The following is a 24,462-nucleotide window of genomic DNA, read 5'->3' on the forward strand; positions in this document are numbered from 1 at the left end:
TCCATTTTAATGTTTTTTTATTTAAAGGGCCATGCACGCCCTTTGTGTACGTTCTTCATAACATTTCACTTTAAACATACCACAAACTCAAAAGAAAATCACATTACCTAGTAAAAATAAATTACTGAGGAATGTAACAAATAAAAACAGTCAAGGGAAAGTGCAGCAGTTAGCACTGCACTGTTAGAGTCCAGTCTGAGACTCCTTTCAATGCTCGGGGTCACTCAATAATTCCAACCCTGCTGTTAGCAAAAAAAGTTTAACAAGTACAAAGAATAATTATAATAATAATAATATCATCGTCATACGATAAAGATCAAGACAAAAAAAATAAAAAGTCAGAAGGTGGTTCCGTATCCTTGTGCGAATAATGATCTCTTACTGAGAGAAGGAAGGGGCCATGGGGTACGGTACCATTGGAGGCGGTGGCTGCTGGGACTGTGGCGGCTGTGGAGTAAAGGGGAACGGGGGGTGATTCATGCCGTTCTGAGTGGACCCCTGCGCCCCCCCGAACTGAGAGGCTCCCTGGAAATTTTGATTACCGAATGCACCCACCTGGTTGGCGGGAGCGCTGAAACTACCCTGTCCGTTGCCGTTGCCATAGCCGCCGCCACCAGAGCCACCGCTGTTGCCTCCGTAGCCTCCGCCGTTTTGAGGCTTGTTGCCACCGAAGGCGCCCTTTGGTCCGCCGCCAAAGCCCCTATCGTTGTCCCTATCCCTGAAGCTACTTCCACCACTGAAGTTGCTACTCCTCCCACCCCCGGAATACCTATCCCGACGGTCATCCTTGTAGCCACCTCTTCCCCGACTTCCATAGCCTGGAGCGGAAGACAAGACAGGAGATAGGAAACCATGTTCAGTTTGGTACCGCCTCATTAAATGACAATGCAAGAAGTGGGAAATTATTAAGGCTGAGACGATATGCCATTTGGAAGAATCAATAAATCGGGACAATTATCGATAAAAAAGAAAAAGAAAATTATAAATTTAAACAAATATATATACATAAAAGATAAATATCACACACGAACCAACGTTAAAAAAAATAAAAAAAATTGACACATGCAAACAAATCTATAAACGACACTTTCACGCAGTTATCAATAAATCGATAAGTGGTCTCAGCCTTAGAAATGATCATTAAAATGTATTATAGAAATGATAAACAATACGAGTAAAAGTGTTACATCATCTCATTGCAATCAGAATCTGTAAATACTAGCTCCACATTAAAAAGTGATACCAAATTTGGTCTACATCTCTGGTAAAGCCATATGAAACCAGTTTTATTATTTTCCAAATTCCATTTGAATTCTTCCCAAATTCCGTTTTAATATTTCAGAATTCTGTATTTTGCTTTTTATGCTAATTTTACCATCAGAAATAGTGTCTAATAAGTGGGAATTAATAAATGTCCACAATTGAATAAGATATAACAGTCCATTTAATGTTTTTAAGTGCTGCAACTCAGAAACAGTTCAATTTTACACAATATCTTTCAAATAATATTGTGACAAAATAAAAATGCACACAAAATAAAAATACACATTTCAAGTGTAAACAATAGATACAGCTAGCTACTACTGACATTATATCACAATGACAATGTCAGTAGCCTAGCTATATCTATTATATTGAGATGAAATAGAGTAATGCATAATTTAGGCACCTTTAGTTTAGTTTATTTCGTTTATAAAGGACAGTGTGTACTGACTGACAATCATTTGTATTAAACAAATGGATGGGTGCACTAGATTTAGCTAGAAGCTATAGTTTCCATCTATAGTCCTATGTACTGTAACGTTACATAGCTATTTAAGTTTTAGTTTATAAAAGACAGTGTGTAATGACAATCGTTTGCCGGAGGCATAAAAGTCATTAGGATACTGCTCTGATCTGAATTTAGGGCTTATTGCGGAATTTCTTAGCTTCTTGACAATGTTAACATTAGGGATGCACGATAATTATCGGGCCGATATCAGCAATTATGACGTCATCCCGATAACGTTATTAATAGCTCCGATAATATAATATATTTTTTGGTAAAAGAAAATGCTGTGTGGGTGAATTGGAATGAAGTGCGTTTGTTTTGACTGTAGGCTCATCCCGTTTTGCCAGTACTGTGGTACGACTGACAGCGTGTGGTTTAAGAACAGGGCGTTTTACACAAATCGAGCGCTCCCTTTCTTGGCTGTGACGTAGGCACGTAAGTTTCTGTATCAGCGCGGACGTTAAAAACAAAGATGGCCGCGTCGGTACTCGGAATTTCAGAGGAAAAAGATCGCTTGCTATTTGTAATAAATGCAATGGAGAAGTTCCACAAGGAGGGAAAAGGGCAACAACTTGTAATACATCCAGCCTGACGGGTCACCTGCGGCATCACCACCGCTACGATGGTGTGTTATTGTGTTAACTTAGAAGCCTACGACGACGCGAGGAGCTAAGCAAAGCTAGCCCCTTCCATGGCTGTGATGCAACCCTCGGTTGAACGCAGTCACTTATTGCTCCATAGTAGCCAGGTTAATTTGCACCACCAAGGACTGCTTAAAAGCTAGCGGCTTGAGCCCTTGGGTCATTTCTGTCAAACTTCTTTAATTTAGCAAACGACTCGTCAATAGCTGGCTTTGGATTCACAGCAGCTTCTAGGTTCTAGCTTCTAGCTTGTTGCAGGTGACTTGTTGTGGTGGTGATGTGTCCACTCAAAGCCTTTTTTTCAAGGCTCCGCTTTGAAAAAAGAAGAACAAAAAGCTTCGAGCGTCTTAGGTTGGATGTATTATAAGTTGTTGACGGATTGTGAATTTTCATTTGGAAAAATAAATATGGTCACTTTATCAGTCAATACTGTTGTCTTGGCTTTTGTTTCTGTTGTCTGGTTAGGTCACATTTAAGTAGGTGTTAAGTTATTGTCCTGGGAAGTCTTTTTATGTATTATTATTGTATTGTGATATGTTTTGTTTCATGTTTAAAAAAAAATTGATAAAAAAAAAATATATACATTAAGAAAAAAGATTATAATACAATAAATATCGGTTATCGATATCGGTTATCGGCCTGAGGAGCATAAAGTTATCGATATCGGTATCGGTGTCAAAATCAATATCGTGCATCCCTGGTTAACATCAAAGCAGCCAGACGGCAGACGCTTGGACACTGCTGTGTTGTAGGGCTGCAACAAACAATTATTTTGGTAGTCGACTAATCTGTAATTATTTTTTTCGATTAGTCGACTAATCTAACGATTATTTCTGTCACACCCTCCATCTCTGCTTCCTGTGGGCGTGGCTCCTTTTCCGGGCTCTTAGCAGACTTCTTAGCTTAACATAACAGGCCGACAGTACGTTTGGGGGAACTAATGGGATAACTGGGGTTACAACAAAAGTGCAACTCGGGCTAAAAACACAATGAAATAAAATAATAATAAATAATATATCCTTCTTAGCAGACTTCTTAGCTTAAGATCCCAGGGAACTAATGGGATAACTGAGGATGTTGTTTGCTCCTGACAAGAGTCTCAAAGTCTGGGGTGATGGTAGACAAAGCAACTCTGAGGTCATGCTCAATGTCCAATCTGTTCCTCTGCTTTGTCTTCAGCTGGACCAGAGCTGAGAAGCCACTTTCACAAAGATAGGTAGTGCAAAAAAAAATTCTACGACGCATCGACGCAAAAATTCAGCGTCGACGAGTTTTTATGATCGACGTCGTCGATTATGTCGACTAATCGTTGCAGCCCTACTGTGTTGTGTGTAACACGCAGCGGTCCCTGGTCATGTTTGCTTTGCACCAAACGTTCCACCCAAAAACGGAATTTCAGTCCAGATTAGGCCAAATTCTGCAATATTCCACGTTTTTGCAGTTGATTCCATTTGTATTGGTCAATTCCGCAATTCCATCCGCGATTCCGTGAACGCGGATTTCATATGGCTCTAATCTCCGGTCAGAAATGTTACAACCACTCTCCACAACAACCGCCGCCTACCCTCGTATCAAAGAGGAATAGATAAGGGGGTGTTTTTAACTCTTTCAGTGCCACTCACGAGATTTCTCTGTTTTTTTTATAGGTGGTTGCGTGCCACTCACGAGATTTCTCGGAATTTTTTTTTTTTTTTCTTTTTGCGATCTGAAAAATTATTGCATCACCCGAGCCTACCCGAGTATAGCCGAGCTGCGCCGGTGATCACTGTGGAAAAAAGCGCCCCCTGTCGTCTCCCAGATGACATAAGTGATTTTGGAATGGACTCAATGAAAATTAATGGGGAAAAAAATCCGGTACTCCACATTTTCCAGTTCACTGATCCAGCCGGGGTTACCACAGTTCATTCTGGAGCCTCAGATCCCCGCGGATTATGGAGCTCTACAGTGTCGCGTTGGATCCATACACGTATCGATTTTTTCGAATGGTGATCAGGAATTGGAATATACCAGTTGGATACCATCTGATGTCAGGTAAGGACTCTATGTTATCAGTGGTAGGATAATCGGAGTAAGTTTGATGAAGTTATAAGCTGTTTTGTGAAATGTCTTCTTTCGGTTTCAATGTAAAAGTCTGTGAGGAAATCAACGGAGCGATTATCAGTGCGCGGCCGTAATGTGCTTGCGTGCACGTATAATATTGATCATCTAGCGTTTATTTGAAAACGATTCATAAAAAGGCCGACGAATATCAACGTTGTGGAATATTCCACTAAAAGACGATTTTCATAGAATGCTCCAGAATGAGCTGTTTTTTATATCAAAACGGGGGCTTTTCTAACTGCTCTGAAACGGAAACGACGCGATAAAAAACAATCTGCCTTCACAGCACTGACTGGAAAATAGTCTTTGATAATGCGATGGGCAGATTAGACACATAGCCATAATTTAAAACATAGATTAGGCGATATTAACGTTAACATTGGCGCCGATGGTGGCATTCAAGCGGTAAAACGGAAAACCAGGCGTGGCACTGAAAGAGTTAAAGAGGAAACCAAAAACCATTGCAGACAGCATTTTGCAGCTATGGGTATATTTACCTCCTCCTCTCTCTGACATCTGGAGCAGCTTAGGGTTGATGGCCTGGTTGGCCTCGCGGAGCACAGCGATCAGGTCGGCCGCCTGTTTCATGTTGTTGGGGGTGAAGAAGGTGTAGGCTGTGCCCGTTTTTTGACTGCGGGCTGTGCGTCCAATGCGGTGGATATAATCCTCAGAGGAGTTAGGGTAGTCATAATTGATGACAAATTTCACATCCTCCACATCTGTGAAAGTGTTGCAGTGTGGCAAAACAAAAGGAAGGAGCCGCACGGGATTTTGCACACCACAACAGCCAGATCAAAAAGGGACAACAAGTTAGCAACAGTGGAGGCTAAAGGGGGAGGAAGTGGTTATGAAGTTGGCCTGCAAGAGGAAGTGTTAAAGATTAACCAGTATGTACATAACTAGTCCATGGGAATACTACTGTGGGAAGAGAGAAACGATGCACACTCCAATTGCTTACCATAATAATAAGAATCCTAAACACATTCATCCTCCCTCTTATTACCAAGGGAGAGAAAAAAAATGGATTTGAAGTCTTACCATAAAGGAGTATGCATTCACTATTCCTTTCCCAATGCAGCGAAATCCCCCACAAATTGTCAAGTGACATCCAGGAGCTTCTACGCAGTTGGGCCACTGTGTGCACTGGGGCCTCCTCATGTGCCAATATAGGACCGTTGTGGTACATTTCGGTAGGTCCCATTTCCCAGTACACACGCATAAGAAGCTTGCTAATAAAGGCCGCACTGCATGTCTTGCCAAGACAGAGTAGACCCAAGTAATTTAACGAGGGCCCCAAAAAAGCGGAAAATAAAAAAGGCCCAAGTAATGAACCCTGCGGAACCCCTCAAGGAGCATAGCGAAAGTCCCCGCGCCCCCCCATCAGTCTCGTCAAGGCAAGATCTTCCCAGAAGCCAGTGTTCACTTGAGAAAATGTCTCTCGTTGGCAGGTCTCGACATGACTTTAAAACGCAGGCGAGGGAGGAACTTTGGTTTTTGAGCTCTCATTCTCTTTCTCCTTTCTCTAGATGCCCCCACAACCCCTTAAAAACACATGTGCCAGGTCTCACCAATTTCAATGAGAAACAATAGGTTTAAAACTGCTCTCTCCATTTCAAGAAAACCAGCACTTAAAAAAAAACAAAAAAACAAAAAAAAAAAACAACGGAAAGCTTAAGACAGGCTTGCAAACATGCTATTTGATACAAGTTCCCATGGTGACAATTGTTCCAAATCTCAAAAAAGTGACTTGCGATACAGTGCTCTCTAACAAAACGGCATGCAAGGCAAAAGTCACACAATCAAGCTTCTCTTTTTTTTTTACGTTTGAGTTGGAAACAGCTGGCTAGATGGATGGCGTTTGTCAGGTAAAATCCATGGACAGAGAACAGATGCGCGTGTAATATACAACTTATCAGAAACAAAGGCGGAGCCACGCCGCCTTTTGAAGATTACTGGCACACGAGAGCTTTCGCCTCTCTAGGCCCACTGGGTGGCAAGCCAGTGGAGCACTTCCAATATGTCCTCCTTCTCCCTCTTGAGGCCTGGGACTGTCATGCCTAGCGCCTGCCACAAAGACTGCACCTTTAGGTGAGAAAAACTCAGAAAATGCATAGAAAAGTTAAAGAAAGCAAAACCACTTTCTTTAAAATCGTGTAACATTGAAGAGAAACAACACAATTGGGATAATAAGAGACATACTGACCTAAGCCACGGGAGGCCACGTCTGTAGCAATGAGGATGGGGGCCTTGCCATATTTGAACTCTGAACAGAAGGGGATAGAAATGTGTTGCATTACGGAAAAATGTCTCGGCTGTATATAAGTAATCAAACTAATGTTTCATAAAAATAAAAATAAACAACACTTAAGTCATACCATTGAGTACCCAATCTCTCTCTTGCTGGGTCTTGTCCCCATGAATGCCCATCGCTGGCCAGCTGTGACACACAAAATCATCAGTTTACCAAACCAGCTTCAATCAAATGTTATGTAGCCGAGGCAACAATGTAATGGGGGGGGGGTATCAAAATGGCATCCTGGTGTAGAGGTGTCCTTACCCGTCCCGTCTCATTCTCCTGGTGATTTCATCACACCGCCTCTTGGTCTCCACAAAGATAATGGTCTTGTTCTCCTTCTCCGCCATTATCTCCTCAAGTAGACGGAGGAGTCTGAAGAGAAGAGGCATTAAAAAAAGCATTACAAGAAATATCATATCTTTTAAGTTATACATTGGTTCTTGAATGCATTTAATTGTCCTATGGGTCAATTATTATAGAAAGCGTATGCCCCAACAGCAGCAAAGTTCTAACCAAATTTCCTCCCCCCATTTGTAGACACTACCAGGGTTCCCACAGACATTGCCAAATTAAATTCAAAAACTATTTTTTATTTTAAAAGGGCATTTAAAAGGATACAATTCACTTTTAAATGCTGTTTTTTATTGAAAAGAAATCGGATCCAATATGTATGGCTTAAACCCAATTTCCGACAATTAGTTACACTTTAGATAAAAAGAAAAAAATAACTAATTCTTGATTTCAGAACAATTTTATCATCGATGAACAAAACTTAGTTATGTTTTTGGTAGATTTTTTTATTTGTTTGCATTACCGGGCAGTCCGGTAGAGGGAGAGAGAGCGAGAGAGGAAGAACGGGAGACAGAGCGGGGGAAAGACATTGTGCAAAGGACGCAGAGTCCGGGAATCAAACTCGGGTCGGCCGCTTCGCGACGCAGCGCGTTACATGGGTCGCCACTTGGGTGCTAAACTTTCTATGTGAATGGTTGATTTGAATTTCAAGGACTTCAAAACAAAATATTAAAAAAAATTCTTGCCGTTTTTAAGGAATGTCAACATTCAAGCACCTTGTGTGAACCCTGCACTACTCACTTGTCCTCCTTCTCCATGTCATTACAGACGTCCACTATCTGCAGGATGTTATGGTTGGCGCTGAGCTGCAGCGCTCCGATGTTGATCTGGACATAGTCCTTGAGGAAGTCCTCAGCCAGCTGTCGCACCTCCTTGGGCCAGGTAGCACTCCACATCAGGGTCTGGCGGTCCGGCTGGGGGAGGCACAGCAAAGGGTAGGTAAGCATTTCTGAACAGTCGTTTGCTCCGGTTTAGAAACTGGGGAGGGATGCACCGATCCGATAATTATAACGGACCCGATATGACTAAAATAGCTAGATCGGGTATCGGAGACCATTCAAAAACATTTATAATAATTATGCTTTATTCAATAAATCGTATTACAAAATATATATGTATAGATGACAATAAAAAAGGTTAAAGTGCCAGGGGAAAAACTACATACTTCAATTCTATGTGTGTGACACATACTACATCATGCGTCAGCACCACGCGCCGGTAGTTTCTCAAAAAACAGCAAATGTATAGCGCTAATACAGCATGGAGCGAGCGAAAGGGTCAGCTGTTTGGAGGTATTTCACACTTTATAACAGTTTATTAATTGAACAATGGGTGTCGGATCGGTACTCTGTATCGGCAGATACCGGTATCGGGACTGAAAAAGTCAGTTGGTGCATCCCTATTAGAAACCACATCTTTAAACTTGCTACATTTGAGCCGTTATAAACGGTTGACCCTCGAATCAAAAAGCTGCAGATTGGACATTTTAAAATGAAATATGTCATAATATCAACTAGGGGTGGGAATCATCAGTTTCATCACGATACGATACGATATCGATTCTTTGGACAACGATACGATATTTGCCGATATCACAAAGTCTGCCACGATACGATACGATTCAATTCAGGTGTCTGCGATCGATATGAGGCGATATTATGTGCCCATTTAACACAATCAGTCACATTTAGATCAACTAAAAAAAGGCTACGGAAATATCAATTGATGTATTTATTTTTGAGCTCTTCCAGACATTTAAATGAAAAACAATCTATTGTTTTTAATACAAATAGACCTCCTGTTCACTTTTGTTTTTATATATTGAGCTTTAACACACACACAGACACACACAGACACACACACACACACACAGTCCCCCACAGCCCCCACCCCTCCTCCTTCCAAGTCCCCTTTCCACTCTCCTGTTCTCTCTCACGGTTAGCTGCTTAGCTTTTAGCAGCCAACGCGACGTTCATTTAGATATTTAACGCGACGTTGGCATAAAGGAATGGCGACGATGCAACGCCTGTTGTATGCATTTGACCCGTTGCGGGGAAAAAACTGCACAGACTTATATCGGCTCGCAAAATAGACGCTCTGTAGTGCTTTACAGCAGACGCAAACACTGCTGTAATTTCTACACGGAGTTTCACAATACTGGGCGCCGGCGGATATGACTCGCAGGGATTTTCAAAATAAGAGTATCGCAATATGAATCGATCTTTTTACGTTGCGTCGATCCTATTTGATTATTGATAATAGATCGATATATCGATCTGGATCGATGTATTGTCCCACCCCTAATATCAACATGATTTATTGTGAGCTGATGGGAGATATCTCCCAAGTAGAAGCAATCAAGAATGCTGCAACATACCCGGATTTGGTCCACAATCTTGCGGATCTGCGGTTCAAAGCCCATGTCCAGCATGCGGTCAGCTTCGTCCAGCACCAGGTATGTGCAGCGTCGCAGGTTGGTCTTATTATTCTCAAGGAAGTCAATGAGACGACCTGGGGTGGCAATGCAGATCTCGACACCTAGAAGAAGAAAAAAAACTGTTAAATAAATGTCTGTTGGTGCTTATCATAAGGGCATATAATAATAATAAACTTTATTAGTATAGCACCTTTCATACAGAAACTGCAGCTCAAAGTGCTTCACAACAGAAAAAAGACGGGCATAAAATGAGCAGACATAAAATCAGTTTTTCACATTAGGATCTAACATCCCAACATTTGTTTATGGTTTGATTCAGTTTTAAATAGACAATAATAAAAAGAGTAAGATAATAGACAGAGTAAAATAGTGCAGTGCAATAAAATAGTAGAATAGACATAGAAATGAGCACATAAAGTGCAGACATAAAATCAGTTTTTTATAATAAATCATATAAAATTAGTAAGTAGGGGTGCACCAATATATCGTCGGGTATCGGTATTGGCCGATAAGTTCCTTGTTGACTGCCATCGGCCTATAAGCTCAAATGTGCCGATGGCAGTGGCCGATAAATATCCGTCAATTTGTGTCGCGTCAATCTGGTCCACACGTTCAAACTTTGAAAAAAGTTTCAGTCAAGCGACCTGCACACACAAGCTACTGCATCAAAGTTACTTATGATCAACAAAGGCTTTCGTTTTGTGGCATTAACGTTATATAGTTACACGTTCAATAACATCAGCATATTTACCCGAACATAGCGAGCATTACTCATTCATATCTCTCACTTCCTTCCTTTGCTCAGAGAGCCCGTACTGAACCCATTCTGCAATCTGTTAATAAAGTTTTCAATCAGACAAATGTATAGAAAAGCTTTTATTATAACATTCGTTGCAGTAAAATCATTATGCCTCGTTTGGTCATCCTGCAGAGCGCTGGTAGTCTACTCGTGGCCGGCGGGGAGCTAGCGGTATTAGCTATTAGTTTGTTGTGGTTTTCGCATGCAGATCAATGGCGGACTTCCCGGAAGTAAAAAACGAATAAGCGCTTGCCGATTGGTGGTAAGAACAGCAGAGGCGGGTGCAAGCGGTGTGACGTAATTGGCAGAATGGACTGTCAATCAAAATTGTTCTGTTGCCATCTACCTGCATTGCTTTGGTTGAGAGATAGTGCTCTTATTAAAACTCATACACTTTTTTGAAAGCCAGTGAGTATTCTATGACTCAGACTTCAGCAATAATCATGACTCATGAGCATTATAAAATAAAAACACACATGGCATGGTGGAATTAATACCATAAACATATTTCTTGATGTTTCCTTTTTTTAAGTAAGTAAAGAGGCCTATGTTCATATCGGTGAGCACAATTTGTAACACAAAAAGAGAGACGTGTAGCCTATTTATTTATTTAATATTTTATTTATTATTATTATTTTATTTGTTGCCATGCCTAAAATAATAGTCAAGCATAGGGCTAAAACATTTTCATAAACAATAATATAATTTAGCTTTTCTATACATTTGTCTGATTGATTGAAAACTTTATTAACAGATTGCAGAATGGGTACAATACAGTACAGCTCAGTGGACTGGAGGATGAAGACCAGAAAAAGACTTTCGGCTTTTTTACATAAGGGTCCTCCATTTTCAATTCATCAAAACATTTAGAGACATACAAATATACAGTAGTTTCATAAAAAAAGTATATTAAAAAAAATATATAAAAAAAAAATTGCCACAAATATCGGTATCGGCCGATTGTGTTAGTTGAACAATCGGTATCGGTGGCAAATTTTCATATCGGTGCATCCCTATTAGTAAGGCACATGCTCGATTCAGATGTGCACCCTAATGCACATCCAAATGTCTCTGACTGGTGACAAGATAAACACTAAATACAAGAGATAATGGGGAATAAACAGGAAAACAGGAAAATCCCAACCCATGGAGGGGGGGGGGGGAACTCCACACTGAAGGAAGTAGCGACAACGGGACACGGCAATGCTACTGTTGCAGTTTTGATAAGTAACCTGCGTACCTCTCTCCAGGTCTCTGATCTGGGGTCCTTTGGGCGCTCCGCCGTATATACAGGTGGTCCTCAGACGGGAGGCCCTGCCGTACTCTGCAGCCACCTGCTGCACCTGCTGGGCCAGCTCACGAGTTGGTGCTAGCACCAGGCACTGAGCAAAAAGAAAAGAGAAAAAGAAGCACCTTAACACATTGGGTGCCGTTAACGTAGAACTACGTTTCTGTCACCCAACCGTTGAGTGCCGGAAAACGTAGATCTACGTTATTCTCACTGTATTTCTTTTAATCGCTATTGCCATTCATAATTCAGCGGGGCACCTTGTGCATACTGTTCCGAGTGTGTCTGCGCTGGCAGATGGTCTTATACCGCCCTCTAACGCCTTCGGCTATCATTGCACGCCATTAGAAACGGGTTAGTTTCTTTTCTCTACCGAGCTGCGGCGGGTCCTAAACACTACGGCAAAACACACGCTTGTAGGGATGGTTTAGACAACTGACCCGCCCGCCCGTTGATGTGCAATGCCCAACAACGTCGGAGACAGGATCGCTGTGGATAACTGGAATGGCGATCAGATAATTGGATTCTTTTTTTTGCATTACATCAGATAAAAGGTAAGAACACTATATATAAATTTGATCGTTGATCTGATATTTATTTCTACCACGATTGAAGCTATCCGTGTTTTATGTGTGTGGCTGTTTTCCGTTGGGTGAAGGGGTGGGGGGGTGGGCGCCGGTCTAAACCACATTGCATGCTTGCATGAGGAAGGATAATGATGATGATCTAGCATTGATTTCAGGAAGAATCGATTATCGGGCGAAAAATTACAACGTGTTTATTGAATTACACAAAAACCCGTTTTCGCGTCTTTTCCCTGGAATTACTCAGAAGCACCTAGGGCTGGGCGATAAAACGATAACTATCGCGATAAATTATTTCCTCGAAATAAACATGAAACGTGGTCGCAAAGTTTCGATATATCGATTTTCCAAGCTTGGATATGAGCACACGCACTAACAACCAATCAGTGAAGGAGATGACCGACAGCGGAAGGAGACCCGGAGGTAGGACTCAAGTAAACAACAGGCTGGCTAGGATAATTAGCTTGCACGGCACTATTTTATAATTTACGTGCCGAGTGGGTGTGTGGCGTGAATTCTGAGGCCACGTTTATAGTAGTGTGGGGTATACAGTGGACGTCGTTGCAATGTATTGGGGCGGAACAGAGTATTTTAGGGATATTTAGTACATTGGCAATATGGCTGGCTAGGATAATTAGCTTGCACGGCGTAATTGTATAGTTTGGCTGGCTAGGAGAATTAGCTTGCACGGCGCTATTTTATATATTTACGTGCCGAGTATGTGTGTGGCGTGAATTCTGATGCCACTGTTATGGCGCTTTTCCACTGCATGGTACCTACTCTACTCTACTCTACTCGCTTTATGTACCTGGTACTTCGTTCCTTTTCCACGGCAGGTACTAAAATAAAGTACTCAGTTTGTCTCCGTGTGGGGAGGAGGGGCTGCTGGTGTACAGCTGAGAGCTCCATAGCTCTGAGAGCTCCAGCATAGCTATGTCCGTGAGCTAGTAGGCGCAAGCCAGAGTAAAACACAGTTTTCAATCAATCAATCAATAACAACATTAACGAGACTCTCGTTGTGTCTATTCTGCTAACGCTAACGTTACCTCTCATTGTGTCTATTCTACAAGCGTTAACGTTATCTAGGCTGTCTATGCTAACGTTTAACGTTAGCATTAGGCTAACAAGCTGTAACGTTACCAGTCGCGTCTATTTGCTAACGTTAGCATTAGGTAATAACCGGTTTAAAATGGATGGTGATTACTTCACGTTGCGTCTATTCTACTAGCATTAACGTTACTCATACAAACAATCAATAGCGAGTTATATTGATCACGCTATGTACGATAGCCATGCTAAAACGCTAGCACAACATAAGCTTAAGCCTTAACAAGTCAGCGATCTTTTTGCGAGACTAAACTCTCCGCTCGGTGGCAAATTTTGTTGATGTCGGTTTTGTTTAATCAATAAATGAGGCAGAATACACAGTGACTGTATCGTTTGTTTATTGAACGTGTGCCTGCTGCAACCATAATGAAATCCTATGAGAGACATTAAAGATGGCGGCTTTCTGTTTTCGTTCACTCTCTCCAACGAGTGACGCGTCTCTCTTCTGACCAATCAGTGGTCTGCAGTGTTTCACGTGACTTTTCTAGTACCAGTTCTACCCGCTTGGCTCGCACTTGGAACCACGACAGAGCAGGGACTAAAAAAGTACCCAAAAAGTACCGAAAAAGTACCTGGTACCAGTAGGGATGGGAATCGAAAACCGGTTCCCGTTGGGAACCGGTTCCTAATTGGCCGATGCCTGGAACCGTGTGGCTCCCGTGACTTTCGATTCCCTTATCGCTGCCAGGTTTTTCCTACAGTTGCGCAATAAAGTTAGCGTTAGCATGTAGCCATGGCAGACTATTTGATTCCTTAAGGGCTCGAAATTGCCTGGGTTTTGGTAATATGCTCCCGAAATGCTCCCGCTGTTTGGCTACTTCTATGTGCAGTGAAAACTACTTGAATGCTTTAGAACCTAGTCATTGATTTAGTTCAGGGTGAGCTAAAATTAGCCACGGAGCTAATGCTAGCTAACGTGAGCTAACGCTATTTAATCAAGCTCACAAAGAGAGATAAACAGCTGACAGCGGATAGTACAGGTACAAATACAATAAAACAGCAGGTGGGGGCTGTTGTGTAAACCTTGTACTCTTTAGTTCACATATAATAAGAGACGGAGTGTTTGTTTACTAGTCTCTGTAAGCCAGGAAGTACCATGGTGCAACATACAAATGTGTCCGTGTAGCAACACAAGCCAATACCTTATAGGACAGGGGCCCGGGGAGGGAGCTCTGTGTGTGTGTGTGTGTGTGTGTGCGCGTGTGTGTGAGTGAGAGAGAGAGACAGAAGTCAGAGGAATAACGACCTGTTATTCAATAGATTAAATTAGTTTAAGAATAAAAAAATAAATACATTTTAAGAGAATCTCAAATACATTATTTTATTTAAGTGTAGGCTATAGTTAATGTTTTATTTTTTACAGTTTTTGTATTTTTCTGACATGGGGGCTCAACAATAAATGACAATCAGAAATGTCAAGTTGCATGTTGTTATTCTAACCAGCTTAGACCCCTACACTCTGCATCTTCTGGCCGCCTCAGACCTACTCCTATCCAAGCTCCGGGAGGGTCATCAAAGAGAAGTCGCCTATTCTCAGTCCTTGCCCCACAATGGTGGAATGAACTACCCACCCGTTAGGACAGCCGAATCACGTCCAATCTTTCGCCGTCGACTAAAGACGCACTTCTTCAACCATTATCTGAATAAAAAAAATATATATCTAACCCTAACTAACCGTACTGTCATGCACTTGTCCTAATAAACTAACCTACACTGTAGCACTCAACACTTTGATGAACATTGTTGCTCAGCTGATAGAGTTGTGCCCTTCCTGATGGCTTGTCGTACAGAACTTGTAAGTCGCTTTGGATAAAAGCGTCAGCTAAATGACTAAATGTAAATGTAGTTCTGTTGCATTTCCAATTTATTTATTTAAATCATAAATTGATTTATGATTGATAAGGGAAGCGATAAAGAATCGAATCGATAAGCAGAATCGATAATGGAATCGTATCGATAAAATCCTATCAATTCCCATCCCTAGGTACCAGTTACTTTGGTAATGGAAAACCGAAAATACCGAGTAGAGTAGAGTAGGTACCATGCAGTGGAAAAGCGCCATTATAGTAGTGTGTGGTATACGGTGGACGTCGTTGCAATGTATTGGGGCGGAACAGAGTATTTTAGGGATATTTAGTACATCGTCATGGGATACACTGCTCGCTCTGGCTAACTGCTAACGTGCGCGGACTGATGACGACATCAACTCGAGACATTCGCAGCAGAAAAACAAGTCCATTAATAGCCCGTCCATCGGCGCCGGGCATAAGAAGTTAATTAAACTTGACAGACATTATATCGACGATAATTATCGACATAGAGTTATATGAAAATAATTTTATAATTTTATCGCGATAACGTTTTTGGCCATATCGCCCAGCCCTAGAAGCACCCAAACTATACGGAAATGTACGGATGAAAAAATAATCTGTTTTTTGCACGTTGACTGGAAGCAACTCACTGACACTCAACAGCATTATTAGACCCATAGCTATACTATAAAATATAGGTTTAGCTCTACAAACTACAACTACGTTTACATGGGGTTAATGGACGGCAAGGCCAGGTCACTTCCCGGAAGGGGCGTGGCACTCAATGTGTTAATAAAGCAGAAGAGAGGGACGCTCCAGTAGCACACCATGTATCGCGCTGCGTCGCAAAGCGGCCGACCCGGGTTCGACTCCCGGACCCGGCGTCCTTTGCCGAATGTCTTCCCCCCGCTCTGTCTCTCGTTCTTCCTCGCTCTCTCTCTACCGGACTGCCCGGTAGAACAAATAAATAAAAATCTACCAAAAACATAATTAAAAATTATAATAATAAAGCAGAAGAGGAGCAACACTCGCAATGCAAAAATTAACACATATTAACCCTTTCACTACCACACTAACAAAGGGTTAACCCTTTCACTGTGACAATACAGAAGGTTAACCCTTTCACTGCCACATGACAAAGTGTTGACCCTTTCACTACCACACTACAGACGGTTAACAGTCTGTAGTGAAAGGTTAACCTTCTGTAGTGTGGTAGTGAAAGGGTTAAGGGGGTTGCAAACATCGTTAGATTAGTCATGTTGCAACCTTCAAAGTAGAAATGAATTAGTCTGTCAAGTAATCAAGAGGGACAACAAGTAATCTGACTGTTTAGCAATTTATGGGATCATCTACTGGAGCCATATAAATATAGACCAATAACAAAGACGCAAAGAGTGACAGATTGAGTCAGAGATCAACTTGCTAAGTCATATAAAGCATATATTGATCTCTCAAACACCCAATATTTTTATACTTACAATAGGTCCATCACCATGCTCCAGGAATGGTTGGTGTTGGATGTGCACAATTGCAGGCAGCAGGTACTACAAAGAAAAATACAATAATGTACATTGTAAAGAATTCATAGTGTTCCGTCACAGACATTAGAGCCATATGAAATCCACGTTCATGGAATTGTGGACGGAATCGCGGAATTGAGCAATAAAAATGGAATCGGGTGTAAACGTGGAATATTGCAGAATTTGCCCTAATCTGGACTGAAATTCCGTGTTCGGGAGAACATGGAGAAAAAACAGAAATTTGGAGAAAAAAAAATATGGAACTTGGAAAAAAATTTAACTGATTTCATATGGCTCCAACAGACATCTTGGTCAGCAAACAACGGATGATTTTAAAATCAACTAAGAACTTACAGACGATTATCATTAAATGAAAACTGTGGCCAGTGAGCTGTGGTATTGTGACATATTGGTTGGTGAGACACATTATCAGAATACTATACTGAGGACTAAACTCAAGAGCAAACTAAAGAAAACCTGAAAAGGTCACAGAATGTCTCAAGCATTTAACTTTGACTACAGGGCTACATTCAAAACCACAAAAATTGTCAGCTGTTGTCTGGCTACTTTACCATTGCATAGTGGAAGACACTGAAGTTATTTTGGTGGCTTAAAGTGTTGACCAAATATTTTCATGCTTTGAAATTCCACATTTTATACCTTTTCTCGTTGGCACTTTTGTTTCAATAGCCATTCCATGTATGCGTATTCTGTAAGCTTTTCTCTCTATACTAGTTTTTACTGGTGGTGGCCTGGTGTGCCTTTCCCACCCAATATGCAAATATAATGCTCCTGCAGGAAATGATGCTTGCAAGCATAGCAAATGATGCAAGTCAAATATGAAAGAGGGGAGGGTGCCATTATCAGTGGCGGAGTTTAGAAAAACTAATTAAAAAAATTCATTATTAAATAAATTAAGATCTTGAGGTAGAAAAATGCTGTTTTTGAGGACTTGATTAGAAATACAAAACAATGAACAAAAAATATATATATATTACAGAGGTGTTCCATAGACTCACAGGAATTGTGTAAAAGTGCCCAAATAGTGAAAGAAATAGTCAAATAGTTCCCCTTTAAGATCCCAGGCTGAAAAAAAAACATTTGACCTTGAAATGAATCCACTTACTGCAAGGGTTTTTCCAGACCCGGTCTGAGCTATCCCAACCATGTCTTTGCCACTGAGGGCCAGCGGCCACCCCTGAGACTGAATTGGAGTTGGTTCGGCCCAATTCAGTTTGATAATCACATCCATGACATAGGCTGCAAGACAAATATATATATATATTTTAATTAGATAAGATAGAACTTTATTATCAACGAGGGCAAATAGTTTGTCAGAGGGAAACAACTATGGTGATTAGAGGATCATGAAAAGAGGGCAGAGCTTGAGATTCCCTTGTTTGGTGTAGTAGCAATAAAATACAATTGCCGTGTTTGGTGTAGTAGCAATAAAATACAATCTGTGCAGTGTCCAAAACTTAGCCCGACTCTGGCCAATCATATTACAATATTACATATTCCATTCTCCTCCTGGAATGACAAATTTGACTCACTTGGAAAAGCGGCTTCATGGAATTGCATGATTGGCTTTGGGCATTCTCTGCCTTTGACTGTAACTTCTTTAGTTCGGCGGTACTGTTCAACCTCTTGCTGTAATTAGAAAGAAAAAATAAATACAGATTACTTGCAGGAAAAATGCACACGTGCAATACTGCACAAACATAGAAGACATAAGACATTCTAAACTAGTAATATAGGCTAATTCTTTATAATTACCAATCAACTAAAAAACAAATGTTTGTTGATTACCCTAATGACTAATAAAGTCGACAAAGTGACTATGAATTTTTATTATTAATTATTATTATTAATAGATTATAACTCTACATTTAACACGGTCATCCCACACAAACTCTCTGCTAAACTCCTCACTGTGGGTCTGACACCGGCTCTCTGTAACTGGGTGCTTAACTTTCTTACAAACAGGCCCCAGTCAGTCAGTGTCGGCAACCGGACATCAGGCACAAAGGTTCTAAGCACAGGGACCCCCCAGGGCTGCGTGCTAAGCCCCCTACTGTACACCCTCTTCACACACGACTGTGTGGCCTCCCAGAACACCAGTATCATCAAGTTTGCGGATGATACTACAGTCATCGGACTGATCACTGGGGGAGCTGAGGCGGCGTACAAAAGGGAGGTGGCAGAACTGGTGGCCTGGTGTCAGGACAATAATCTCTCCTTGAACGCAGACAAGACCAAGGAGATGATTATTGACCCACGGAGGAGGAGTGTACAGTACACACCTCTGTACATAGGTGAGACAGAGGTGGACAGGGTGAGAAAACCTTTAAATTCCTCAGAACCCACATCAGTGAGGACCTCACCTGGGCTCACAACACCAAACAGATAATATTGTAAACAGTAAACACCGAGTCTGAATCGGAACGTGCAATGTTACCCACTGTGCCTTGTATATATCTAAATACACTTTTAAAAAAATATCAATTTTACCTTATTTTTTAGCATATTTAAATTATAAAAATATATATATTGTGTGCTTTTGTGTGAAGGGTGGACTATCAAAATAAGATTTTCATTGTACGGCAAACTGTTTAACTGTGCACAATGACAATAAACAATCCTGAATCTTGAAGCTGGCAGCCCCAATAGACTCAAACGTCAAGCCTATTCAATATTATGGAACTTACAGCTGATCTGCGGGTAATATCTGGGTGTTCCTGGTAAAAGTCCTTTTGGAACTTTGGAAGATCGTCGAGGTTCCAATGTTTCTTCCGCAGCCTCTCGCCAGGATTGCCAAACTTGCCACCCCCTTGTCCGCCCCTGCCGCCTCCACCACCACCAAAACGGGGAGGTCCTCCACCTCCACCATACCTGGGACAGAGAAAAAGGATATAGTTTGAAAATCAACCCTAAATACCATATATATATATATATATATAGGCCTGCCACGATAACACATTTTGCTGGGCGATTAATTGCCCCCGAAAATATCGCGATAAGCGATATTATTGCGACCGGTTAGAGAATTTTTTTTTGAGAAATTTATTTCCCAAAACTTTTATTTTGAAGCCCACCGCTCCGTCTTTTCCGGTGTTTAGACTTTTATTTTGAAGCCCACCGACCGGACCGGAAGTACTGTTGTTATTATCCTAGCGGCACCGCCACCTATGAGCGGCCAACTTGTCTCGTCCGGTTGTGTTTTTGAGCTAATGATAAAACAAATATTGAGATTGTTGGTGAACAACTAACTTTAGGTTAGTTTTAACGTTAGCTACTAACGTTAGATGCAGCTACTACAGGCAATCAACGATGAGGAGGAAGCGTCAAAGCAGTATATAATAGAATAGCTGTGGCGCGTAGGCACTGCAGCACGACTCGAAACTACCTACTACGTTATAATAAATGAATTCATGTTTAACTTGTCCCCGTGTCCAGTCCTTTGACTAGCCCCACCCGTTCATTGTAAACAATGATGCATGTAATTGTATTAACGTTATTCTGTGTTGTAGCTATGCTATACGTTGTATTTCGTTTGTTAGCTAATGTTGTTAGCTTTGAATGAGAATCAACACTCGATCTTTCATCTTTATTTAGCAGTCCAGTTTCTCCGGGCAGTAGCGAGTAACTACTTGGGTCTAAAAATAGCTAACGTTACACTATAAATAACGCTACTTGGTTAAAAGGAGCAACACCATTGATAAATGTAGTTAAACTATATGTGGCGTTGCTACTGCCCCACGGAGCTGTGCTCTGTAGTATGGCCAGCGGCCCCCCACACGGACAGTGACTGACAAGGCGCAAATAGCAATTAATCGCGCCCGTCAAAATCATTGCATTACTTTTAATTATCGCGGCAATTAATCGATTTATTGCTTATCGCGGCAGGCCTATATATATATGCACATTTAGACGGTTTCAGTGGAATTGCGTTGCTAGGGAACAGTTTGGCCTCTAGTAAACCAGGAAATAAGCTTTAGGTCCATTTATGTTGTCAATTGTATGTACATGTACTTAATGTATGTATGGTGGGCCCGAATTTCCCCAAGGGGACCAACAAAGCAATATCTTATCTTAAACACTTTGGCTGCCAGGAAACGTGTTTACACGTCATTGCCGGCCATGCTAAAGTTGGCGGAGGACGCTTTACAGCGTCCGTATATCAATATTTCAAAAATCTGCGATCGGATTCATATGTCCCCTCCGCTGGCCTGAGATCCACCAGGAGGACCCACTGAGCTCTCTGGCGGTTCAGGAGCGCCATCTGGTGGCCGATCGGCGCAATCGCTTAACAGGAAGCGGCATAGAGGTTGTGCTGGACGTCCGTATTACTTCCGGGCACTCGCTATAGGTCCCGGCATTCTAGCTCGTCACAATACACAGTGATCGATTGCCAATAACTCGATAAACAACATGATTTGGACGTATATACCATTATACAAGCTGGAGATGGACCGGGTAAATCTACATCCCATAATGATACAATTTCTACTCTACGATGATCGCCCAACGGCGCGCAGAGACTGGGGTGAGTTTTAGCGTGTAACGTTACCGTCTTCGATACTAACTGCTATTATCAACATTTGACCCACATTAGATGATTGGTATAACGCTGCCCACGGAATTATAAACGCCCCCTGGCCCTAGCCCATCCGGTCAACATCAGATGACGTGTAGTAACTTCTAGAAGTACGTCTAGTTGGAATTTTTTATATCGCGCTGATTGCCATAAAACTGTATTGCATCATCAATATAATGCATTTGGGGCTATAGATCACGTTCTGGAGAAAGCTGCAGAAAGAGATGAAAACATACTTATACATTAGACCATACTTTACTATGAATATGTGAATGAAAAAGTTTAACGTTGCTACACAATGAACAATACATATAGGACTTTGAATGGGCCCTAATAATGGCAATGTAGCAATAGAATTTAAAAAGTTATAGCCCTGCAAAGAAGGGGAATTTCTCCATAGACAAATAGAGCTGGCAACCTATGGTATATCATGAATTTAGCCTTAGGCAATCAAAGTGTTAAGTTTAAACCGTATATCGTTGATTTTCCATACCACACGACACGTAATACAGAAACTACAGATGGGCAAGTTATACGGTCTATTTAGCCTTTATTTTACCAGGAAGGTCCCATTGAGATTCAAAATATATTTCCCAAGGGAGACCAAAAGTAGAACCCAAGGTTGTAATATTTGATCATGTAGTGTTTCAACTTGACAAACATTCTAAATGGACAAAAAGCTTATTTCCTGTTGCAATGGTTGATAATGACAGAAAATACATATGTGGGTCCAAAAGTACTGAACCCTAGCAAGTTAAGTGGCAACACAATTCCAATGAAACAGTCCCCCCTCAACTTTCTGTGTGCATGTCTATGGCTTGGGGGGAAACATGCACTTAGTTAGAATCACCAGAAAGGCTTTCGAAATAGTGAAATGCCATGTTGACATCAATATTTTCAAAACAAATTATATGAAAAGGTTATGAAATGAACAAGAATGTGATAAAATATGTAATAAAAACGGAGCTCAACGCATACATTTGATCGTAGAAATCAGTTAGTTTCCCCCAATACCAAGATGGCGGCGGTCTCGTGACGTCATAGTGTCTTCGAGGCACGAAACACCGGCATTAAAATCGTACGATTTGACAGTACCGATTGCTTTTAAACAAAGTGCCAGACACGGAACAACCACGACAATTATAGTTAATTGAATCCATCACACCAAATATAAATAGGCTGTTCAAAACGGCATCAGTTTGTATCTGCGTCACATCATGCAAGAAGCAACACAGCAGCCAGACGCAGGTTAGAGACAGCTGCCATTTTAATTCAGCCGACCTGCAGCAGAAACAAATGCCGTTCCTTCCTCCTCGAGACGCCGGCTTCTTGCATCCAAAATAATAAACATTTTAGTGGACGAGTTGTACTTGTTTAGGTTACGGTCAAACGGTCTAACGTTAAGCAGATGAACAACATGTGATTCATATCTTAGAATAGAGAGACATATTATTATAGCAAACTAGACTATACGTTAGCTAGCAGCTAACGGTTAGCTTAGCTTCTACTTGACTTACCCCCTGTCTCTGCCGCGGTCTCGGTCTGAAAAGCCAGGCATTGTTTGTAGCAGCGGGAATTCCTGGCAGAGAAATGTATCTCGTTTTAATTAAACGACTGACTTTTATATAGCTTAACCCAATCAGTCAATATTCACAAAAATGCTAAAACAATCCCGCTACAAGTGCGCCACAGCACTGAGTGAAAATAAAAAGAAAATGCCGGCGGAGACAAAAGTCTGGCAAAGCGGATGTGATGCCGTGAAAACAAGGCTATTCACACGTCGTGGTAGCAATGCGCCGCCTCGCGTGGAACTACTTTATCTCATTTTTTTGGCCATTCGCGCGGACATACTTTTCAAGAAATCTTTCATGTAAGAATAGATATATGGTACAAGCAAATGTTGTATTGTATTGTATTTTGTAAAAAAAAATATCTAAATACAAAATAAATGTAATAATGTAATAACGCTCAACCATCATCTTTTTTGTATGTGTTGTGTTTATAATGATGTAGATTCCTCAGTATAATTTGTCGCATTAATACAAATTGGGGGGTGGGGGGTAAGAAAAATAGTGTGGACATTATATATTATGGGCGGCTATGTGGCATAGTGGGCAAGGCGCTCGCCACGAATGCTCCACATTGCTTTCAGTTTAGCTGGTCGTTCATACTAATACACATTGGCCGTATTAGGGGGTGGGAAACTGATGGGTGGGGATCGGGCGTTGTGGACAGCGACTCCTACAGGTCGGTTGGTGCGCCTGCACAGTAGAATCAGGAAGTGTCGGGGGCAGCGTGAGCCTCCCACGCGTTACTCCTCGCCACTGAGAGATCGAGCTGCGCAGGTGAAAAGATGCGACTGCTGTTACCTCAAGTACCGGAGGGGACTTGTGCTATGTATGACTTAGTCCACATTGCAGCCGGCTTGTGGGAGGCAAGAAACAGCGTTCGTGACAGGGGAGGGTTGAATTGGATGATACAAAATTGGGATGGGAGAAAATATAGAAAAATGGGAGAAAAAGTGGATACAAAAATATATATATTATATATAAACAGAATCGGCCACCCTTGTCAATAATACCCAACCCCCCCCCCCCCCCACACACAACCCCACCCAACCTCCTCCAATGTACAGTCTCTACGTCAAATGTATATACTCCCTTTTCTGGACACTTTCTGTATCACAAACAGTACTGTATTTGCAAATCTGGTATGTCATAAATGTATAGATGTAGCAGTACTGTCTATCTGTATGTCAGGAGGGATAGAAACCAGTATGGAGGTGGCGTCTGTGTGTATATACACAAAGATATCAAATACATCAACCGTACTGACCTTAACCATGACGAAATTGAAACTGTTTGGATTGAAATCTTATTAGACAGGGCGAAACCAGTACTAGTAGGCACAATCTATAGACCGCCAGAATAGAATGGCTTTTATGACACACTTGATGGGTGTTTAGCTGGGGTGGAGGGGGTAGAAAAAATTCGTATTGGAGACTGGAACACGGATATGCTGCGTAAAGCAGCACCCGTCTTCAAGGCCTTCAGTAGATTTTCTGATCTGCACGGTTTCAGCCAGCTAATCACCCAATCCACAAGGGTATGTGATTCGACACAAACCACCATTGACCTCATTTTGTCCTCTGACAAGTCCA

The 24,462-nt window shown here is 41.6% G+C and overlaps 1 protein-coding gene across 1 annotated transcript; it reads right to left on the reverse strand.

Moving 5' to 3' along the window:
• LOC311231299 (putative ATP-dependent RNA helicase DDX5) lies at nucleotides 1-23,035 on the reverse strand. Its single transcript, XM_084317843.1, has 13 exons — nucleotides 22,820-23,035; nucleotides 19,414-19,597; nucleotides 18,259-18,355; nucleotides 17,832-17,965; nucleotides 16,664-16,729; nucleotides 11,636-11,777; nucleotides 9,537-9,697; nucleotides 7,901-8,073; nucleotides 7,070-7,180; nucleotides 6,888-6,949; nucleotides 6,716-6,775; nucleotides 5,010-5,231; nucleotides 1-818 (listed from the first exon to the last, which is right to left on the reverse strand). The coding sequence occupies exons 1-13, from the start codon at nucleotides 22,858-22,860 to the stop codon at nucleotides 379-381; spliced, it is 1,893 nt and encodes a 630-aa protein (XP_084173969.1). The 5' UTR covers nucleotides 22,861-23,035; the 3' UTR covers nucleotides 1-378.
• Between the last annotated feature and the right edge of the window lie 1,427 nt (nucleotides 23,036-24,462).

This window comes from Notolepis coatsorum, assembly GCF_963971535.1.
Source record: "Notolepis coatsorum genome assembly, chromosome: 7".
NCBI lineage: Eukaryota > Metazoa > Chordata > Actinopteri > Aulopiformes > Paralepididae > Notolepis > Notolepis coatsorum.

What these genes read in the sequence shown, in the direction of transcription:
- LOC311231299 (XM_084317843.1), bottom strand. Translation starts at nt 22,860, where the DNA reads ATGCCTGGCTTTTCAGACCGAGACCGCGGCAGAGACAGGGG. An exon ending in CCATGAAGCCGCTTTTCCAA is followed by an intron (nt 17,966 to 18,258) that starts GTGAGTCAAATT and finishes TTTGTCTTGCAG; the next exon opens with CCTATGTCATGGATGTGATT. An exon ending in AGATTGTGGACCAAATCCGG is followed by an intron (nt 8,074 to 9,536) that starts GTATGTTGCAGC and finishes TGCCTCCCCCAG; the next exon opens with CCGGACCGCCAGACCCTGAT.